Source organism: Palaemon carinicauda, chromosome 35 (genome assembly GCF_036898095.1).
Source record: "Palaemon carinicauda isolate YSFRI2023 chromosome 35, ASM3689809v2, whole genome shotgun sequence".
In the NCBI taxonomy this organism is placed as follows: domain Eukaryota; kingdom Metazoa; phylum Arthropoda; class Malacostraca; order Decapoda; family Palaemonidae; genus Palaemon; species Palaemon carinicauda.
Genome location: NC_090759.1, coordinates 72,445,112 through 72,462,611, shown reverse-complemented (window position 1 = coordinate 72,462,611; position 17,500 = coordinate 72,445,112). Strand labels below are relative to the sequence as shown.

General features: G+C 34.1%; 2 protein-coding genes across 4 annotated transcripts in view; both read left to right on the top strand.

The window, feature by feature from the left end:
- LOC137627542 (alpha-1,6-mannosyl-glycoprotein 2-beta-N-acetylglucosaminyltransferase-like) overlaps positions 1-10,718 on the top strand; it is a 28,050-nt gene extending 17,332 nt beyond the window's left edge. For all 3 annotated transcript variants that reach the window (XM_068358635.1, XM_068358637.1, XM_068358636.1), the window contains exons 5-9: positions 586-821; positions 2,235-2,339; positions 7,562-7,754; positions 8,838-9,052; positions 9,936-10,718. In XM_068358635.1, the coding sequence (XP_068214736.1) occupies positions 586-821; positions 2,235-2,339; positions 7,562-7,754; positions 8,838-9,052; positions 9,936-10,218 (1,032 nt within the window). In that variant the 3' untranslated portion in view covers positions 10,219-10,718. The remainder of the gene's footprint in view (positions 1-585; positions 822-2,234; positions 2,340-7,561; positions 7,755-8,837; positions 9,053-9,935) is intronic.
- A 973-nt stretch (positions 10,719-11,691) lies between these two features.
- The window catches only part of LOC137627872 (beta-hexosaminidase subunit beta-like), a 33,785-nt gene continuing 27,976 nt past the window's right edge, over positions 11,692-17,500 (top strand). Inside the window, exon 1 of the mRNA XM_068359305.1 lies at positions 11,692-11,823. Coding sequence (XP_068215406.1) covers positions 11,796-11,823 — 28 coding nt within the window. The 5' untranslated portion in view covers positions 11,692-11,795. The remainder of the gene's footprint in view (positions 11,824-17,500) is intronic.

Here is a 17,500-nt window from a genome sequence, read left to right as displayed (position 1 = left end):
TATTATTATATATATATATATATATATATATATATATATATATATATATATATATATATATATATATATATATACACACACACACACACACACACACACATATATATATATATATATATATATATATATATATATATATATATATATATATAATATTTTTTTTTGTATCGCTTCATTATGAACTTTAGAAAGATATTCTTATTACATTCTTTATATTTGACTTTTTGGAAATGGAATTATGGGTTTCTTTATATTCTGCAGTATGAAATTGCTTCTTCTGATTATTCTTTTGCCTTATAGGATTCTAGAAATTAACTTACTTTTCATCATCATCATCATCATCATCTCCTCCTACGCCTATTGACGCAAAGGGCCTCGGTTAGAATTCGCTAGTCGTCTCTACTCGTCATAGTTTAATTAATTTCAATGTGACTTTTTGATATAAAAAAAAATTTATTAACCATGCCACGCGTGTTCGATCATACCTAACATTTAAGTACACCATCTTTAACGTAACAAATAAAAATAGTATATACTTAACTCTCTTCTCTGTGATTTTGAAACTCCAAAACAACCGTCCTTCAGGTTCACAAAAGACTCGAAAACCTCAAGTACCTGGTGGAGAGCCTGCAACAGGTGAAGGGAATCGAGGAGTCCCTGGTCATCTTCAGTCACGACTTTTGGGACCAGACGATCAACGATTTCGTGGCCAACATCACTTCGTTCAGAGTCCTTCAGATGTTCTTCCCGTTTTCTATACAGTTGCACCCCAAGGCATTTCCCGGTAGGGATCCGAGAGACTGTGATCGGAACGTTAAAGGGTAACTACTGTAATCAATTTTATTGATTAATTTGGGATTTTCTGGTATCTTGACATCTAAGGTCATTGACACCGATATCATTTATTATAAATAAAGAATAAAAGAATATTTATTCAAAACCATTAAATCAAAGATATTTTAAAAAGTTTAATAGCTTTCAGAAGACCTGCTTCTGAAGTAAAGTTAAAAATACCGCTAGCATGGTAGGACAGACACATCACGTCCAAGATTTTTTTTTTTTTTTAGAGAATTCTTTCTTCTTAATACATTTTTTTTTCTTTTTTTAAAGAATTCTGTTTCTTCTTAATACATTTTTTTTAAAAGAATTGTTTCTTCTTAATACATTTTTTTTTAAAGAATTCTGTTTCTTATTAATACATTTTTTTTTAAAGAATTCTGTTTCTTCTTAATACATTTTTTTTAAAGAACTCTGTTTCTTCTTAATACTTTTTTTTTTTTTTTTTTTTTTTAAAGAATTCTGTTTCTTCTTAATACATTTTTTTTTTTTTAAAGAATTCTGTTTCTTCTTAATACATCGATTTTTTTTTAAAGAATTCTGTTTCTTCTTAATACATCTATTTTTTTTTTTTTTAAAGAATTCTGTTTCTTCTTAATACATCTATACCTTCACTTACCTCCGTTGAACTTATCCACTCTTTTCCCACTTATCTCTCCATGAAAAGAAGGAAAATTCCACCGAAGAGAATAAAAATTACCATAATTAACAAATATATAACTAATAAGAAAATAACAATTACCACAACTAACAAATAAATAACATAAAAATCTTAAAAGATTTTTTTTTTTACTTTTCTTAATAAATGAATAACAAAAATCTAGATTTTTCCCTTTTTCAAATAAATAAATAACACATATCTAAAAGGATTTTTTTTTCTTTTCCAAACAACAAATAAATAACGTAAAAATCTAAGAAAAAAAAATTCCTTTTATAAATAAATAAAAATCCAAAAAGATTTTTTTTATCCTTTTCCAAATAGATAAATAACAACCAAAAATTTGTTTTTTACTTTTCAAATTCCAGGAAGAGACCGAGATGTAGCAGAAATCTAAAAAGATTTTTTTTTTCTTTTCCAAACAAATAAATAACGTAAAAATCTAAAAAAAAATTTCCTTTTCTAAATGAATAAATAAAAATCCAAAAAGATTTTTTTTCCTTTTCCAAATAGATAAATAAGAATTTTTTTTTCTTTTCCAAATAGATAAATAACAAAAATATATATTTTTTTTCTTTTCCTTTTCCAAAAAATCTAAAAAAAAAAAAAAAAAAAATTCCTTTTCTAACTAATTAAATAAAATTCCAAAAAGATTTTTTTTCCTTTTCCAAATAGATAAATAACAAAATTTTTTGTTTTTCTTTTCCAAATAGATAAATATTTTTTTTTATTTCTCCAGGAAGAGACCGAGATGTAGCAATTCGCCATGGGCTGATTCCTACGGCCATTACAGAGAAGAACATTTAACCCAGATTAAGCATCACTGGTTATGGAAGATTTACAGGTGAGAGATATATTTAATGAATTTGATAATATTTTAATATATTTACTCCAGGATACAGTATATACATACAGTATACTCCATACAGTATGTGCGTATAGTTCATGCATGTGTGTGGGAATACTTTAATGTGGCGAAAGGGTTTGCGTATTACCATGATCTTCATAGCTGTACTAGTCCATTTCTTTTAGCGATGCATATTTGCACCGACTCACAGCGGTGCCCTTTTAGCTCGGAAAAGTTTCCGGATCGCTGATTGGTTGGACAAGATAATTCTAACCAATCAGCGATCAGGAAACTTTTCCGAGCTCAAAGGGCACCGCCGCGAGTCGGTGCAAATATGCATCGCTAAAAGAAATGGACTATAGTCAGGGCCACACATGCTAGGTTGGTTTGCTGTGAGCGATCAGACGAAAATCTCCTATCATCACCTATCCTCATTGGTCAGCATGGTGATGAAAACTGGCGAATCCCCAGGCTCGAATTGAAGCCTTTATTCTGAAGGGGATTAGAAACGGCTGCATTTGATGTTGTATATATACATATATATATATATATATATATATATATATATATATATATATATATACATATATATAGATATATATATATATATATACATATATATATATATATATATATATATATATATATATATATATATATATATATATATATATATATATATATATGTATATATATATATATATATTTGTTCTTCAATAATCTAATATTAATCTTCACAAATAAATTAATAGATAAACACACACATATATATATATATATATATATATATATATATATATATATATATATATATATATATATATATATATATATATTATATATATAAATATGTATATATATGCATATGTATAAATATATATATATATATATATATATATATATATATATATTATATTTACATATATATATATATATATATATATATATATATATATATATATATATATATATATATGCATATATATTATATTTACATATATATGTATATATATATATATATATATATATATATATATATATATATTTATATATGTTTATCTATTTATTTATTTGTGAAGATTAATATTAGATTATTTAAGAACACACACACACACACACACACACACACACATATATATATATATATATATATATATATATATATATATATATATATATATATATATATATATATATATATGTATTATTCTTTTATTTGTGAAGATTAATATTAGATTACTGAAGAACATATTTGCGCCTCTGAAACTTTACTCTTTCCATCTTCATTACATACATTGCATAGCTAAATAAAAAAGAAACTAATAAATGAATAGTGAAAAAAAAGAATTAAAATTAGATTTGAGAAAAACGTACAAAAAGAATAAAATATACAGGATTAACTGAAGAGAAAGATACAAATATAACAGGTTAAGTTCAATCTACATGAGTTTAAAGGTTTAAAGGTCACCCATAAATGGAAGAGGCAAGGGACAGTGACATAGCCCTATCAAGCAGGGCAATGCCCTAGAGACTGACCTTATATACATATGATCAGCGCCCAAGCCCCCTTTCTACCCAAACTAGGACCAAGGAGAGCCAGGCAATGGCTGCTGATGACTAAGCAGATAGACCTGTAAGTTCCCCCAAACCCCCTTCCGTGGCTCACAAGGATGGTGAGGTTGCTGCGACCAAAGAAACTAACAAGTTTGAGCGGAACTCGAACCCCAGTCTGGCATTCACTAGTCAGGGGCGTTATCACATCGGCCACCTCAACCCTGACTGAATGCGTTGATTTTTATAGAGAAATACTTAACATTGAATTGAAGAATCATATATTCCCACCATGACATTTAAGAACACCATTCAAAAACCAAAGTTCATTTAACCGAAAGGTTAATTATCTTCTGATGTATTTAACTCCCGAACTTAAATCATCATTATTACTTGCTAAGCTACAACCAAAGTTTGTAAAACAGGATGCTATAAACCCAAGAGACCCAACAGGGAAAAATACATCAATGATGAAAGGAAATAAGGAAATAAGAGAACTATAGTAAATTTATTTTAGTGAGGCAGATTTGCACCGACTCGCAGGGGTGCCATTTAAGCTCGGAAAAGTCTCCTGATCGCTGATTGGTTGGACAAGATAATTCTAACCAATCAGATAGCAGGAAAATTTTCCAAGCTAAAATGGCACCGCTGCGAGTCAGTGCAAATGCGCCTCATTAAAAAAAATTGAGTGTAGTGAAAAAAGCATATAAAGTATCTTAAAATCAGTAACGTTAAAATAGATGCATTAAACTATAAAGACAGATTCCTGGCAGCTTATTCATCAATAATGATAAAAAAGAAATTATTCACCGTTATTTTAAAGATAGGTGATAAATATATCAGACTCTCACCAATTGAAATTTTTATGTAACCAATAAAAGTCTGAATGAAGGTAATAAACCCCACGTTTTATATTTCACTGCATATAAACTATATGAATTTACAGGATCCTTTTCTATCTGCCATTTTATTATTATTACTTGCTAAGCTACAGCCCTAGTTGAAAAGCAGAATTCTATAAGCCCAGGGGCCCCAACAGGGAAAATAGCCCAGTGAGGAAAGGAAACAGGAAAAAGTAAAATATTTAAAAACAGTAACAGTAATATTTCCTATATAAACTATTAAAACTTTAACAAAACTACAAGAGAAATTAGGCAGAATAGTGTGCCCGAAGTACCCTCAAGCAAGAGAACTCTAACCCAAGACAGTGAAAGACCATGGTACAGAGGCAATGGTACTACCCAAAGCTAGAGAACAATGGTTTGATTTTGGAGTGTCTTTCTCCTAGAAGAGCTGCTTACCATAGCTAAAGTCTCTCTTCAACCCTTACCAAGAGGAAAGAAGCCACTGAACAATTACATTGCCGTAGTTAACCCCTTTGGTGAAGAAGAATTGTTTGGTAATCTCAGTGTTGTCAGGTGTATGAGGACAGAGGAGAATCTGTAAAGAATAGGCCAGACTATTCGGTGTATGTGTAGGCAAAGGGAAAGTGAACCGTAACCAGAGAGAATGATCCAATGAAGTACTGTCTGGCCAGTCAAAGAACCTCATAACTCTCTAGCGGTAGTATTTCAACGGGTGGCTAGTGCCCTGGCCAACCTACTACAGTACCTATACCTATTTGTTCAGTGGCTACTTTCCTCTTGGTAAGAGTAGAAGAGACTCTTTAGCTATGGTAAGCAGCTCTTTTAGGAGAAGGACACTCCAAAATCAAACCATTGCTCTCTGGTCTTGGGTAGTGCCATGGCCTTCCACTGTCTTGGGTTAGAGTTCTCTTGCCTGAGGGTACACTCGGCCACACTATTCTATCTAATTTCTCTTCATCTTGTTTTGTTAAAGTGTTTATAGTTAATATAGAAAATATTTATTCTAACGTTGTTACTGTTCTTAAGATATTTTATTTTTCATTTTATCCTTCTCCTCACTGGGCTATTTTCCCAGTAGGGGCCCCTGGGCTTATAGCATGCTGCTTATCCAATTAGGGTTGTAGCTTAGCAAGTAATGATAATAATAATAATTCAGCGATATAAGAGCGCTTGCATTTAAGCACACTTGTGGCAAGTTTCACTTGAAATCCCAATGATTAATATGGCTATTAACGGAAGCTAAATGATACAGACGTCTGGGGTGTAATTTTGGTCAATTTCAACACCAATTATTATTATTAGTATTATTATTACTTGCTAAGCTACAACCCTAGTTGGAAAAGCAGGATGCAATAAGCCCAGGGGCCCCAACAGGGAAAATAGTCCAGTGAGGAAAGGAAACAGGAAAAATAAAATATTTTAAGAAAAGTAACATTAGAATAAATATTTTCTATATATACTATTAAAACTAACAAAACAAGTGGAAGAGAAATAAGGCAGAATAGTGTGCTCGAATGTATCCTCAAGCAAGAGAACTCTAACCCAAGACAGTGGAAGACCATGGTGCAGAGGCTATGGCACTAAGAGTCTCTTCTACCCTTACCAAGAAGAAAGTGGCCACTGAACAATTACACTGCAGTGATTAACCCCTTGATAGAAGAATTGTTTGGTAATCTCAGTGTTGTTAGATGTATGAGGTCAGAGGAGAATATGTAAAGAATAGGCCAGACTATTCGGTGTATGTGTAGGCAAAGGGAAAATGAACCGTAACCAGATAGAAGGATCCAATGTAGCACTGTCTGGCCGGTCGAAGGACCCAATAACTTTTTAGATATCGTGGCGATTCAATCTAATTTTTAAATCTTTCTGGTTGTCAATTTATTCATTGATAAAATGTCCGTTTTAATGTTGTTAGTGATTTTAAAATATTTTTTTAATTGTTCATTACTTCTTATATTGTTTATTTATTTCCTTATTTCCTATCCTCACTCGGCCATTTTTCCCTGTTAGAGCCCTTGGGTTTATAGCATCTTGCTTTTTTCAACTAGGGTTGTAGCTTTGCTATTAATAATACTAATAAAAATATTTTACAATTAAATTAATGATGGAAATCGGGATTAGAATAGGGCTAGTTAATCTACTTTGAATGATAATAAAGAACAGTAATATAAAATATTCCAGGTAGATAGGTAAGTAAACAGACATATCCTTATCTGTACCAGATCCTTCATTGATATTTTTTGAAAGTTCTGTGTAAAACATGTGGCAAAGTTTACAATAAAGCATAACAATTTAAACAACCATGGTTACAATATGTCTGTCTCAGTTTACTTGACTTGCTATAAGGCCCGTTTCCCTAGTCTTGTCACACTTAGAAACCCTTTTTTTTTATTTAAAAAAGCACATGCCTATGATGGAACCTAGATTACAGGACCCTCAAGATTTTTTGTTGCATACATTGGAGTTATTTAATGTATAACATAAAGTAATCCGCATTAATTGCCAAATCCACTTTATTGAAGCTCTTAGAAAACAAGAAAGTCTTCAACTTCTTGAAAGCCTTGAATATCTTCAGTCTTTCGGATGTCTAGTGGGAGGATGGTATATAGTCTTTGCCCGCCTATTTCAAAGCTCTAGATCCTACAGTAAAGCCAGCCTACATCTTGGTTCCAATAATTTGGAATCATTTGCAACTATTTTCATACCGACACGATGTGTAGCAATTCTCTTCAATATTCTGAACTTTGCCTATCTACACTATAAATCTCATAAATGACTTGTCCTTTATACGTATATTCACAGGGTCTTTGAGGACCTAAGGATAAGTAGATATTGGGACGGATGGATTATATTTCTGGAGGAGGATCACTACGTCGCACCCGATATCCTACACGTCTTGAACACGTTGGTGTTGCTTCGAGGAAGCTTCTGTCCCCATTGCCGTGTTATTTGCTTAGGCAACTACAAGCCAAGAATTCGCCCTAAGCTTGATGTGGTAAGATTGAAGGCTCGTAATCCCATTCTCTTTCTCACACACGAATTTGAACTAACACGGTTTCTGAGGTCTAAAATAATATTAGACTTTCGGCGATTCAATTGACTCATGATATTGAAAGTATAGGTCAAAGTGAGAAAGAAATGCTAGAACTTTGACTGTTAAATTAACCACAGACCTTGAAAGAAGTAGGTCAATATCAGAGTAAAGTAAAGCTAGGAGATAATCACCAACCAAGTTACTTTACTTACCTATGAATTATCACCTCAACAGATCACCCCAGGAGACTGGGTCGTGACAAGGTTGAACCCTGCCGACTTTCCTCACTAACCTTTGAATTGTCCCCTCAACAGATCACTACAGATCACTACAGGAGACTGGGTCGTGACAAGGCAAAAAATTTGCAAGTTTCCTCACTGACCTTTGACTTATCATCTCAACAGATCAGCACAGGAGACTGGTCCGTGACAAGGCGGAACCTTGGCTAGTTTTCTCACTGATCTTTGAGTTATCACCTCAGCAGATCAGCACAGGGGACTGGGTCGTGACAAGGCCAAAACTTGGCTAGTTTCCTTATTGACCGTTGAATTATCACCTTAACAGATCAGCCAAGGAGACTGTGCCGTGACAAAAAAGAACCATGGCAAGTTTCCTCACTGATCTTTGACTTATCACCTCAACAGATCAGCACAGGAGACTGGGTCGTGACAAGGAAGAACCCTGTTGACTCTCCTCACTGACCTTTAAATTATCACCTCAACAGATCAGCACAGGAGACTGATCTGTGACAAGGCAGAACCTTGGCAAGTTTTCTCACTGATCTTTGACTTATCACCTCAACAGATCAGCACAGGGGACTGGGTCGTGACAAGGCCAAAACCTTGCTAGTTTCCTTATTGACCATTGAATTATCACCTTAACAGATCAGCCAAGGAGACTTTGCCGTGACAAGAGAGAACCTTGGCAAGTTTCTTCACTGATCTTTGACTTATCACCTCAACAGATCAGTATAGGACACTGGGTCGTGACGAGGCAAAATCTTGGCAAATTTCCTCACTGACCTTCAACTTATCACCTCTACAGATCAGCACAGGAGACTGGGTCGTGACGAGCCAGAATCTTGGCTATGCCCTCGACAGGTCGGTGTGGAACAGCATCAAAGACTGCGGCGAGATTTTCTGTACCTTTGACGATTACAATTGGGATTGGACATTGAACAGACTCGTGCAGGCGTGTTGTTTCCCGAAACTCACCGCCTTGTCCATAGATCTGACGAGGGTGGCCCATGTCGGCAGCTGGTGAGTGACATCCGCGGGCTTTTAATTTTTTTTATTTTTCCTTTTTGCTTCGTTAATTGTCTCTCGGTGTATTCTTTTGTTAGGTATGCCACTCGTTTTATTCTTCCAAAGTTAAACTAGATGGAGATAATTTGTTATATCTAATATCTTTGTTAGTGGGTCTGCCCATTCCTTTTCATTCCAGACTTATTTGCTCTTATCTTTTCTCTGCTGATTGGTATATGAAGCACATTTAATTGAATAAGGAAGTAATTTAAAAATTAGAATTTTCGAAGAATGCAAAACATTTTGATATGGCTTATATACAATTGTTGAAACTAAGTGATATCTCTCACATAATCAAAATAGTAATAATATTTTATAAAAATTGAAACACTTTTTAAGAATCTGTTCTTCAAAGTAACTAAAAAAAAAAGAAAAAATACAATCAGATTAAAGCTTATCAAGGAACATGTTGCCATGGGTATTGAATGACCTTGTGCACAGCACTGGTCCATATGGGCCAAAATCATGATTACAAAATGATAAACTGAAAATAACAATTTAAATAAAACAGTTGAATAAGGAAAATATTATCTTAGGACTCTATAATATAACTGAGAAGTCCTCCCTTCGTTGTGGTAGCCTATTTGAAATATCCCTGCCTGGCGATCAGCTGGACGGGAGATCGAGTTCCACTCAAGCTCGACAGTTTCTTGTAGTGTCTGCAACCTCACCATTCATGTGAACAAATGATAGAGGTTTAGGAGGCTGCTATTGCCTGGCCCTCAATGATCCTATCTTTGGTGAAGAGAGTTTCTAGGGCATTGTAACTATACCTTGCCTCTGCCATTCATGAGCGATCTTTAAAACCTCGTCCCTTCTTCCCCCCCCCCCCCAACAGTGGCACCCACGTCAAGGAGAGGCGTTGCAACGTGTCTTTGGCAGTAGAGAGAGCGAAGGCCTCGTTCCATCGTTATCGCCATCTGCTCTTCCCGGAGTCGTTCGCTGTGCGGACGGTTCTAACGAAGCTCCCGGATTTCAAGAAGTCCAACGGTGGCTGGGGGGACTTGCGCGATCGCCTGCTGTGCAAGGCGATAGTGAACGGAACCGCGAGTGATGAAACCGTTCAGAGATTGCAGTTCGCCAATAGTCCAAAGTATTTCGTTACGGGGAAAGGAAGATGATGAAGGGACGCTTACTATGCTTTACTTTATTACCAGTTTAACGGCCTCACAGAGGCGCTTACATGAGGTTATCAGATGACGAAACATAGATTGGTTTATTATTATTATTATTATTATTATTATTATTATTAATTGCTAAGCTACAACCCTAGTTGGAAAATAAATATGCTACAAGCCCAAGATCTCCAACAGGGAAAATAGCCCAGTGAGGAAAGGAAATAAGGAAATAAACTACACGAGATGTAACAATTAGAATAAGATATTATAAGAACGGGTTTCCTAGTCTCATCACACAGGCAAACGTTATGTATTATAGGACTTACTACAAGATCTGTTTGTTGTATACATTCTTGTGCATTTAAAGTATCACACAGCGTATTTTGTGTTGATTGTCAAATCCACATTATTGATTCACTTAAAAAAGGAGAAAGTTTTCAGTTTCTTCATGAAAGTCAATGTCTTTAGTCTTTCGAATAGGTTGCAAGTTTATATGCATAGCACACAACATACTGTATATATATATATATATATATATATATATATATATATATATATATATATATATATATATATATATATATATATATATATACGCCATGTTTTTTTTACTTAACCAATACAAAAATATAAAATGACATTGGATTAGGTTTCAATTTTTATAACCAATATGTAATAATAAAGTTGTATTTTATTAATTGATTTTTTATTACGAAACAAATTATATATATATATATATATATATATATATATATATATATATATATATATATATATATATATAAAATGGAATCTTTTATCTGTTTTGAGTACCCCATTAATTCAGGTCGCAGCTTAACCATTTATTGGCTGAGCTGGCTTAGCTATTATTATTATTATTATTATTATTATTATTATTATTATTATTAGCTAAGCTACAACCCTAGTTGGAACAGCAATTTTCTATAAGTCTAAGGGCTCCAACGGGGAAATAGCCCAGTCAGGAAAGGAAACATTTAAATAAAATACAGGATATGAGAAGTAATGAACCATTAGAATAAAATATTAAAACAATATTAAAACAGATATTTCATATATAAACTATAAAAAGACATGTCAGCCTTTTCAACATGAGAAATATTTGCAGCAAGTTTAAAGTTTTGAAGTAATAATAATAATAATAATAGTAATAATAATAGTAATGATAATAATAATAATAATAATAAACAGCGTATCGTTAAAAAATCATGGGAATCAATTATTTTATTTTCTCGGTAAACTGCACTGAAAATTACGGTAATTGATTCAAGTTTTCATTAGCAAAACATTGATTTACGATATAAGAAAAATCTGTCAAATTTTCGATACTTAAAATCCCTAAACAAACTGGAGATGAACGACCTTTTAATGGTTATCTAACCATCCTATTAAATGGTTCCTTGACAATAAAGAGCTAACTACCATTGTCCATCTTCATCTAGAAGTTGTTACAATACACCACAGGAAAGCTAGGATATAGATCCACAGAGGTTTGCATTTCAGTTCTCGCTGGTCGAGGACTGGAGTGCGGTTTCTATATCTTAAGTGTATCCTGTTGCACCATGGTTAGGACACGCCGAGGTGTAGATGGTAGGTCTTCAAGTCTTTAATATTACGCCGTTTACATATGTTTATTTGATTGAGTTAGTGGTGTTTTCGTAAATCCAGAAGCTGGCGGTAACGGTGCAAGAACTAGACATAATCTCATCGTCAGAACAATTTCAGTTTTAAGTATGTCTAGGGCGTTTGGAACTTAGGACATGAGTAAGGTATGGTGGGCCAATTCATCACCTGTTCGTTGATTTAGTTTGTTGTGTGATTATGTGGTTCTACCTCGCGGAAAGTTTCGACGTTCGAAAAGGCCCTATCATGGTTGAAGAGAGACCTATCTTAAAAACACAAACATCTAATTATAACCGACGTCCAATGAGTACCATTACTGTATTTTCGGTATCAAATGTAAATTATCAGTAGAGTTCATTTTTTAATTAGTATCCTGCCACTAGACAATTAGCGTCATCTGCATTTAATTTAAGACTAATAGCAGGACTGATATTTGAGACCTCAAAACCCTGTTTTATGTTTTTAAAGAATTTCAACATTGACATACGTATCCATGATCGTTATTTGACACTACCCTATCTCCACATACAAAAAGTTTCAACTTTTCAATTTCAATTGTTACAATTTTTAAATTTATATGGTCAGTGCCTGATGCTACTCTAATATAACACCTGAATTAATTCCCCGCTGTGTTGTGATCAGTCTTTCGTTTTTCCATAATGTAGAATGCCAATTTATTTATTTTTTTTTATTTATTTTTTTTTTTTTTTGAGTGAGGTGGGGGTTAGTTTCAGACTTTCCTTGCTATGACCCAGCCTTTGATTATGCCTCAGGATGGTGTAATAGTTTCCAAAAAGCTACCCTTAGTAAGTAAGTGCTAGCAGATTCCGTACCGTATTATATGGTGATTTATATTTTATTAAGGAACAATGGATAATCTTTAATAATGGAAAGTGTAGACCAGTTGTTATATTAGTCTGGGAAGTTCCGTAAATTGTCGTCGCAACAAAGAAGGTTTTTGTTTAGAGTTTTGCGATTTTTTTTTTAAGTTATGGACAGGGGTCATCATGTAAAATTGGGAAGGTTCAGTTTAGATTGTTACGTTACAGGGTTGACCTATGACGTATTTTGGCAAGCCTTATAGGGTTGTGGTGGCCGATGTGGAAATGTCCTTGACTGGTGAACGCCAGAAAAAAAACGAACTAGAAACAAATTTTACCATAAGACACATGAGTGACAGACTATCTGAACCAAGAACAAATAGTAAATTTGGTGAAAGGGCTTTTAGCTACTGTGCGCCTAGATATTATAATAAACTGCCAACTAAAATGATGGACCTAAATGGAGCAATTGAATTTATGAAGAATCTAAAGACATTACTTTTCACAAGATAATATGATTTGGAAGATGCCACAATCAAGGAATTGTATAAGTTATAATGAAAATTTTTCGTTAGATGATTGATATGGACCCGCCCGAGTAGTAGTTCACTCGACTTCAGTGGAGGGTTGGATTTAAACCCAAACCAAATAAACGAGTAAGTCCCGCTCAAACTCGGTAGTTCCTTTGTGCGCTTCAACCTCACCATCCTTGTGGGATAAGGAGGGGGTGGAGGAGCCTATAGGTCTATCTGCTGAGTATCAGCAACCATTGCCTGATCCTCCTTAGTCCTAGCTTGGGTGGAGAGGGGGCTTGGGCGTTGATCATATGCATATATGGTCAGTCTTTAGAGCATTGCCCTGTTCGATAGGGCAATGTCACTGTTCCTTGCCTCTGCCGTTCATGAGTGGCCGTGAAAACCTTTAGATAGTAGTTATTGTCCCGTTACAATTAATAAACCTGTCATGAAGAGGTTATGAGCTTGGGAATAAGTGGCAAGTCTTGGATCTCTCAGAGGTGAGGCAAGACATTTGAAGGTGAAATCACACGCAGAATTTAGAGATTAAAGAAGAAATGATACTAGAAAATACTTACTGGTCTCAGCAAGAACGATTTAATTTCACAATTGTATAAATCAACGTCAGTATCAGAAACATTAGTTTGTGATCCTCTAATCCCCCAACTAATATATTGGGATAAAAGTAAAGCTAATATATTGCTTGATTAAATTTGATTTTGTTGGTTTCTTAAAACGGTCATTATTGCTCAAAGAAGTAATGCGAAATGCATGGAAAAAGACCACTCATGAATGACAGGCAGGAGACAGTGACAATGATCCTTTCCTCACTGGGCTATTTTTCCCTGTTGGAGCCCCTGGGCTTATAGCATCTTGCTTTTCCAACTAGGGTTGTAGCTTGGATAGTAATAATAATAATAATAATAGCAGGCCAATATCTAAGACTGATCATAATAAAGCGCCTCCCGCACCCAAGCTTGGACCAGGGAGGGCCAGACTATGGCTGATGACCAAACAGGTAGACATATTAGCTTCCTCAAACCCCTCGGCCTAAGCTCGCAACGATAGTGAGATTGCAGACTGCAAGAAACTATCGAGCTTGAGCGGGGCTCGAACCCCAGTCCGGCATATCACCAGTCCGGGGACGTTTGACATTGGTTTCCAGTAGATTGCAATTACTTCGACCTGTCCGTAACAGTTACAAACTTTCCATTTACTGGCATATGCTGTGATATTAATTCTTATCAGTTTATGAACCGTTATAAGACTTTATATAAGACAGTTGCCTAAGTTATAATTAATAACGTTTTCATGTCTGCAACTTTAATTTATACAATACTTCTCCACTACATCTTATATCTCAATGCACTTAATATTTACTGCTTTACTTAAAACTAATTTTAAAGTATGCCTCGTTGAACTTTAAGCACAATTGTCATTATCATATCATAAAGCATTAAATCACTCAAGACAACTGAATAACCAATTTCTTAATCATGAAGTCCAAATAGGTTACAATAATATCTAGTCTCTTATTTGCAGAATTCTCCCAAAACGATTTTAAACAGGCTCTCCTATATGATAAAGGGGAAGTCTCTCTCTCTCTCTCTCTCTCTCTCTCTCTCTCTCTCTCTCTCTCTTTCCTGTCACGCTGAGCGGTATAATTACTATTTCTCCCCGTCCCCCGAACAGGGGGAGAAGTAATAAAATTGTCCAAACTGGCGTGTTGTCGTTAGGAAAGGGGAAAGGTTGAATTTGTCTATGCATATCTAGGTGTTAGCAGTCATTTTGAAGGATCGCGTACACTAGTAACATTAAAAAAGAAAGAGGGCATTTAAATTAAAGTTATGAAAATGACTTATTTAGTTTTTTAAACTACTTACTTTTACGGGTTTATTTCTCGCCCTCCGTCAGACACTAAAATTCTGTTCAGGCGGGCCTTGGTGTGTGAAAAAATAATTTCTTTCAGTTAATATTTTGCTCTGTATCTTATCAGTTATTTCGCTAGCATTTGTATTCAGGCTTAATAGTTTTCAGGTCACTATTATAACACTTTCTAAGATAAGTCTTCAGGTTTTCCTTGAAAGCTGCCACATTTTTGCTATTCTTGACATCGAGTGGAAGGTCGTTGAAGAGTCTCTGTGCAGCATAACTGAACGTTCTTCCTCCTATTGCATGAGTCACACTAATTTCTAATAGTCTGTGGGTCATCAGCATGTCTAACTCTTACAGCGGCACTGGTAGCTTCGGGGTAAGGGACCAAGCAATCACGAAGTTATTTAGGCTTATCACTTGTAAGTGTTTTGTGGGTCAACAAGCAAATCTTAAATTCAATTCTAGCCTTAACAGGTAACCAATGTAGATCGATCAATGCAGGAGTTATTCTCTCCCGTAGTTTAATGCCTTTTATCAGTCTAGCCGCCCGGTTTTGCACATTTTGAAGCTTTCTTAGTAGTGTATTGGGCAATTTGTAGTACAGAGAATTGCAATAATCAAGCCTTGATATTACGTGACTCATCACTAAAATTTTTGTACTGCCCTCTGTTACATATTTTCTAATAAATGCACTTTCTTAGTAGTGTATTGGGCAATTTGTAGTACAGAGAATTGCAATAATCAAGCCTTGATATTACGTGACTCATCACTAAAATTTTTGTACTGCCCTCTGTTAAATATTTTCTAATAAATGCTATGTTTCTCAGGTGAGAAATTTGGTCCCTCATTGACAAATTACAATCTATCAGTGCACCCAAATTTTTCACAACAGGCACAATCCCAACATCAGCATCACCAATTTTTATACTTTGAATTAACTGGTAATTCTTCAAAGCCACCTTTGTGCCAAAAAACATACATTCTGTTTTATCATCATTCAATTTGAGCTTTTTCCTCTGCATCCATGTTTTTATTTCAGTCATTATCTCATCAATTTTCTTCTCTGTATCTTGTGTTGTTGAAATTGAAAGGTAAAACTGAGTATCATCTGCATATAGTTTGAAGCCCACTTTATGTTTTTTCAAGATGTGTGATAGCTCGATAGTATATATGTTAAACAAGATAGGGCCCAGAACACTACTCTGTGGTACACCCTTCATAAGAATTCTCTCACTGGATCGGTTTCCAGAAACTTCTACAAAAGTCTTCTATTCATTAAGTAACTTCGCAAAAATTTCAGTGCTTCCTCAGTCACTCCAATAGACTTTAAGTCGTCAAGTAAGTACTCGTGCACAACAGTGTCAAAAGCAGCACTAAGATCTAACATAATCAAAATTCCACACTTTCCCTCATCAAGAAGACCTATCATATCATTCATTATTGAGCATAAGGTAGTTTCTGTTAAATAATTAGCTCTGTAGGCCGATTGATTTTCCGGGAATACCTCTAACTCATCAATATGCACCCATAATTGCTCACTTATACATTTTCAATAAGCTTCGACATGTTGGATAAATTTGGAATGGGCCTATATGAATTTAACTAGTTTACATCACCTTTTCCTTTGTAAATTGGTTTGATCTTGGTAAAACTTGACCCCCCTCTACCTTACCTCGTCTTGAGTTTGTATAGACCTAGTTAAGAGGTTTTTATCAACAATAATTATTGCACTTTTGTTTAGTGGATAGATTTTTTTTTTTTAAAGACTCGAGCGATCGTGAACTATTGTATTCATTGACCAAAACACGTGATTTATAGTATTACGCAACAGTTAGGAAGAAACAGTTGGGTAAAAGGGAGATAAGAAATTTATCTCAAACTGTGTAGTCATTTACTTAAAAAAAATAAAAGTGCATCATAAGTATAAAAACTGACTCTCTCTCTCTCTCTCTCTCTCTCTCTCTCTCTCTCTCTCTCTCTCTCTCTCTCTCTCTCTCCCGAAACCTAAGTGCAACCAGGAATTTAGATCACATGTGATATTTATTTATTTATTTATTATTATTATTATTATTATTATTATTATTATTATTATTATTATTGCAACATCCAAAGGACATGATTGATTAATTGATATACATTAAAGAGATATTTCGAATGCTGTTATTTCATAATACTCTAATAAAGTTAGAATACTGTCATGTATACTTCTTCTGTTTCAATGACCATTGCTTTTGTGACGTCAGTTTACTTATTCTGTAAGTATCTGCTGCTTTAGATTAAGTAATAGGCGAAGCATGTGGGTAAAACTCCCCATTAACTCTTTGAAAATACTTCTATTAATATTTAATATAAATTGATTAATTAAAAAAATATTTATATTCCATCTAATTTCTCTTCCTCTTGTTTTGTTAGTTTTTATAATCTAAATCGGAA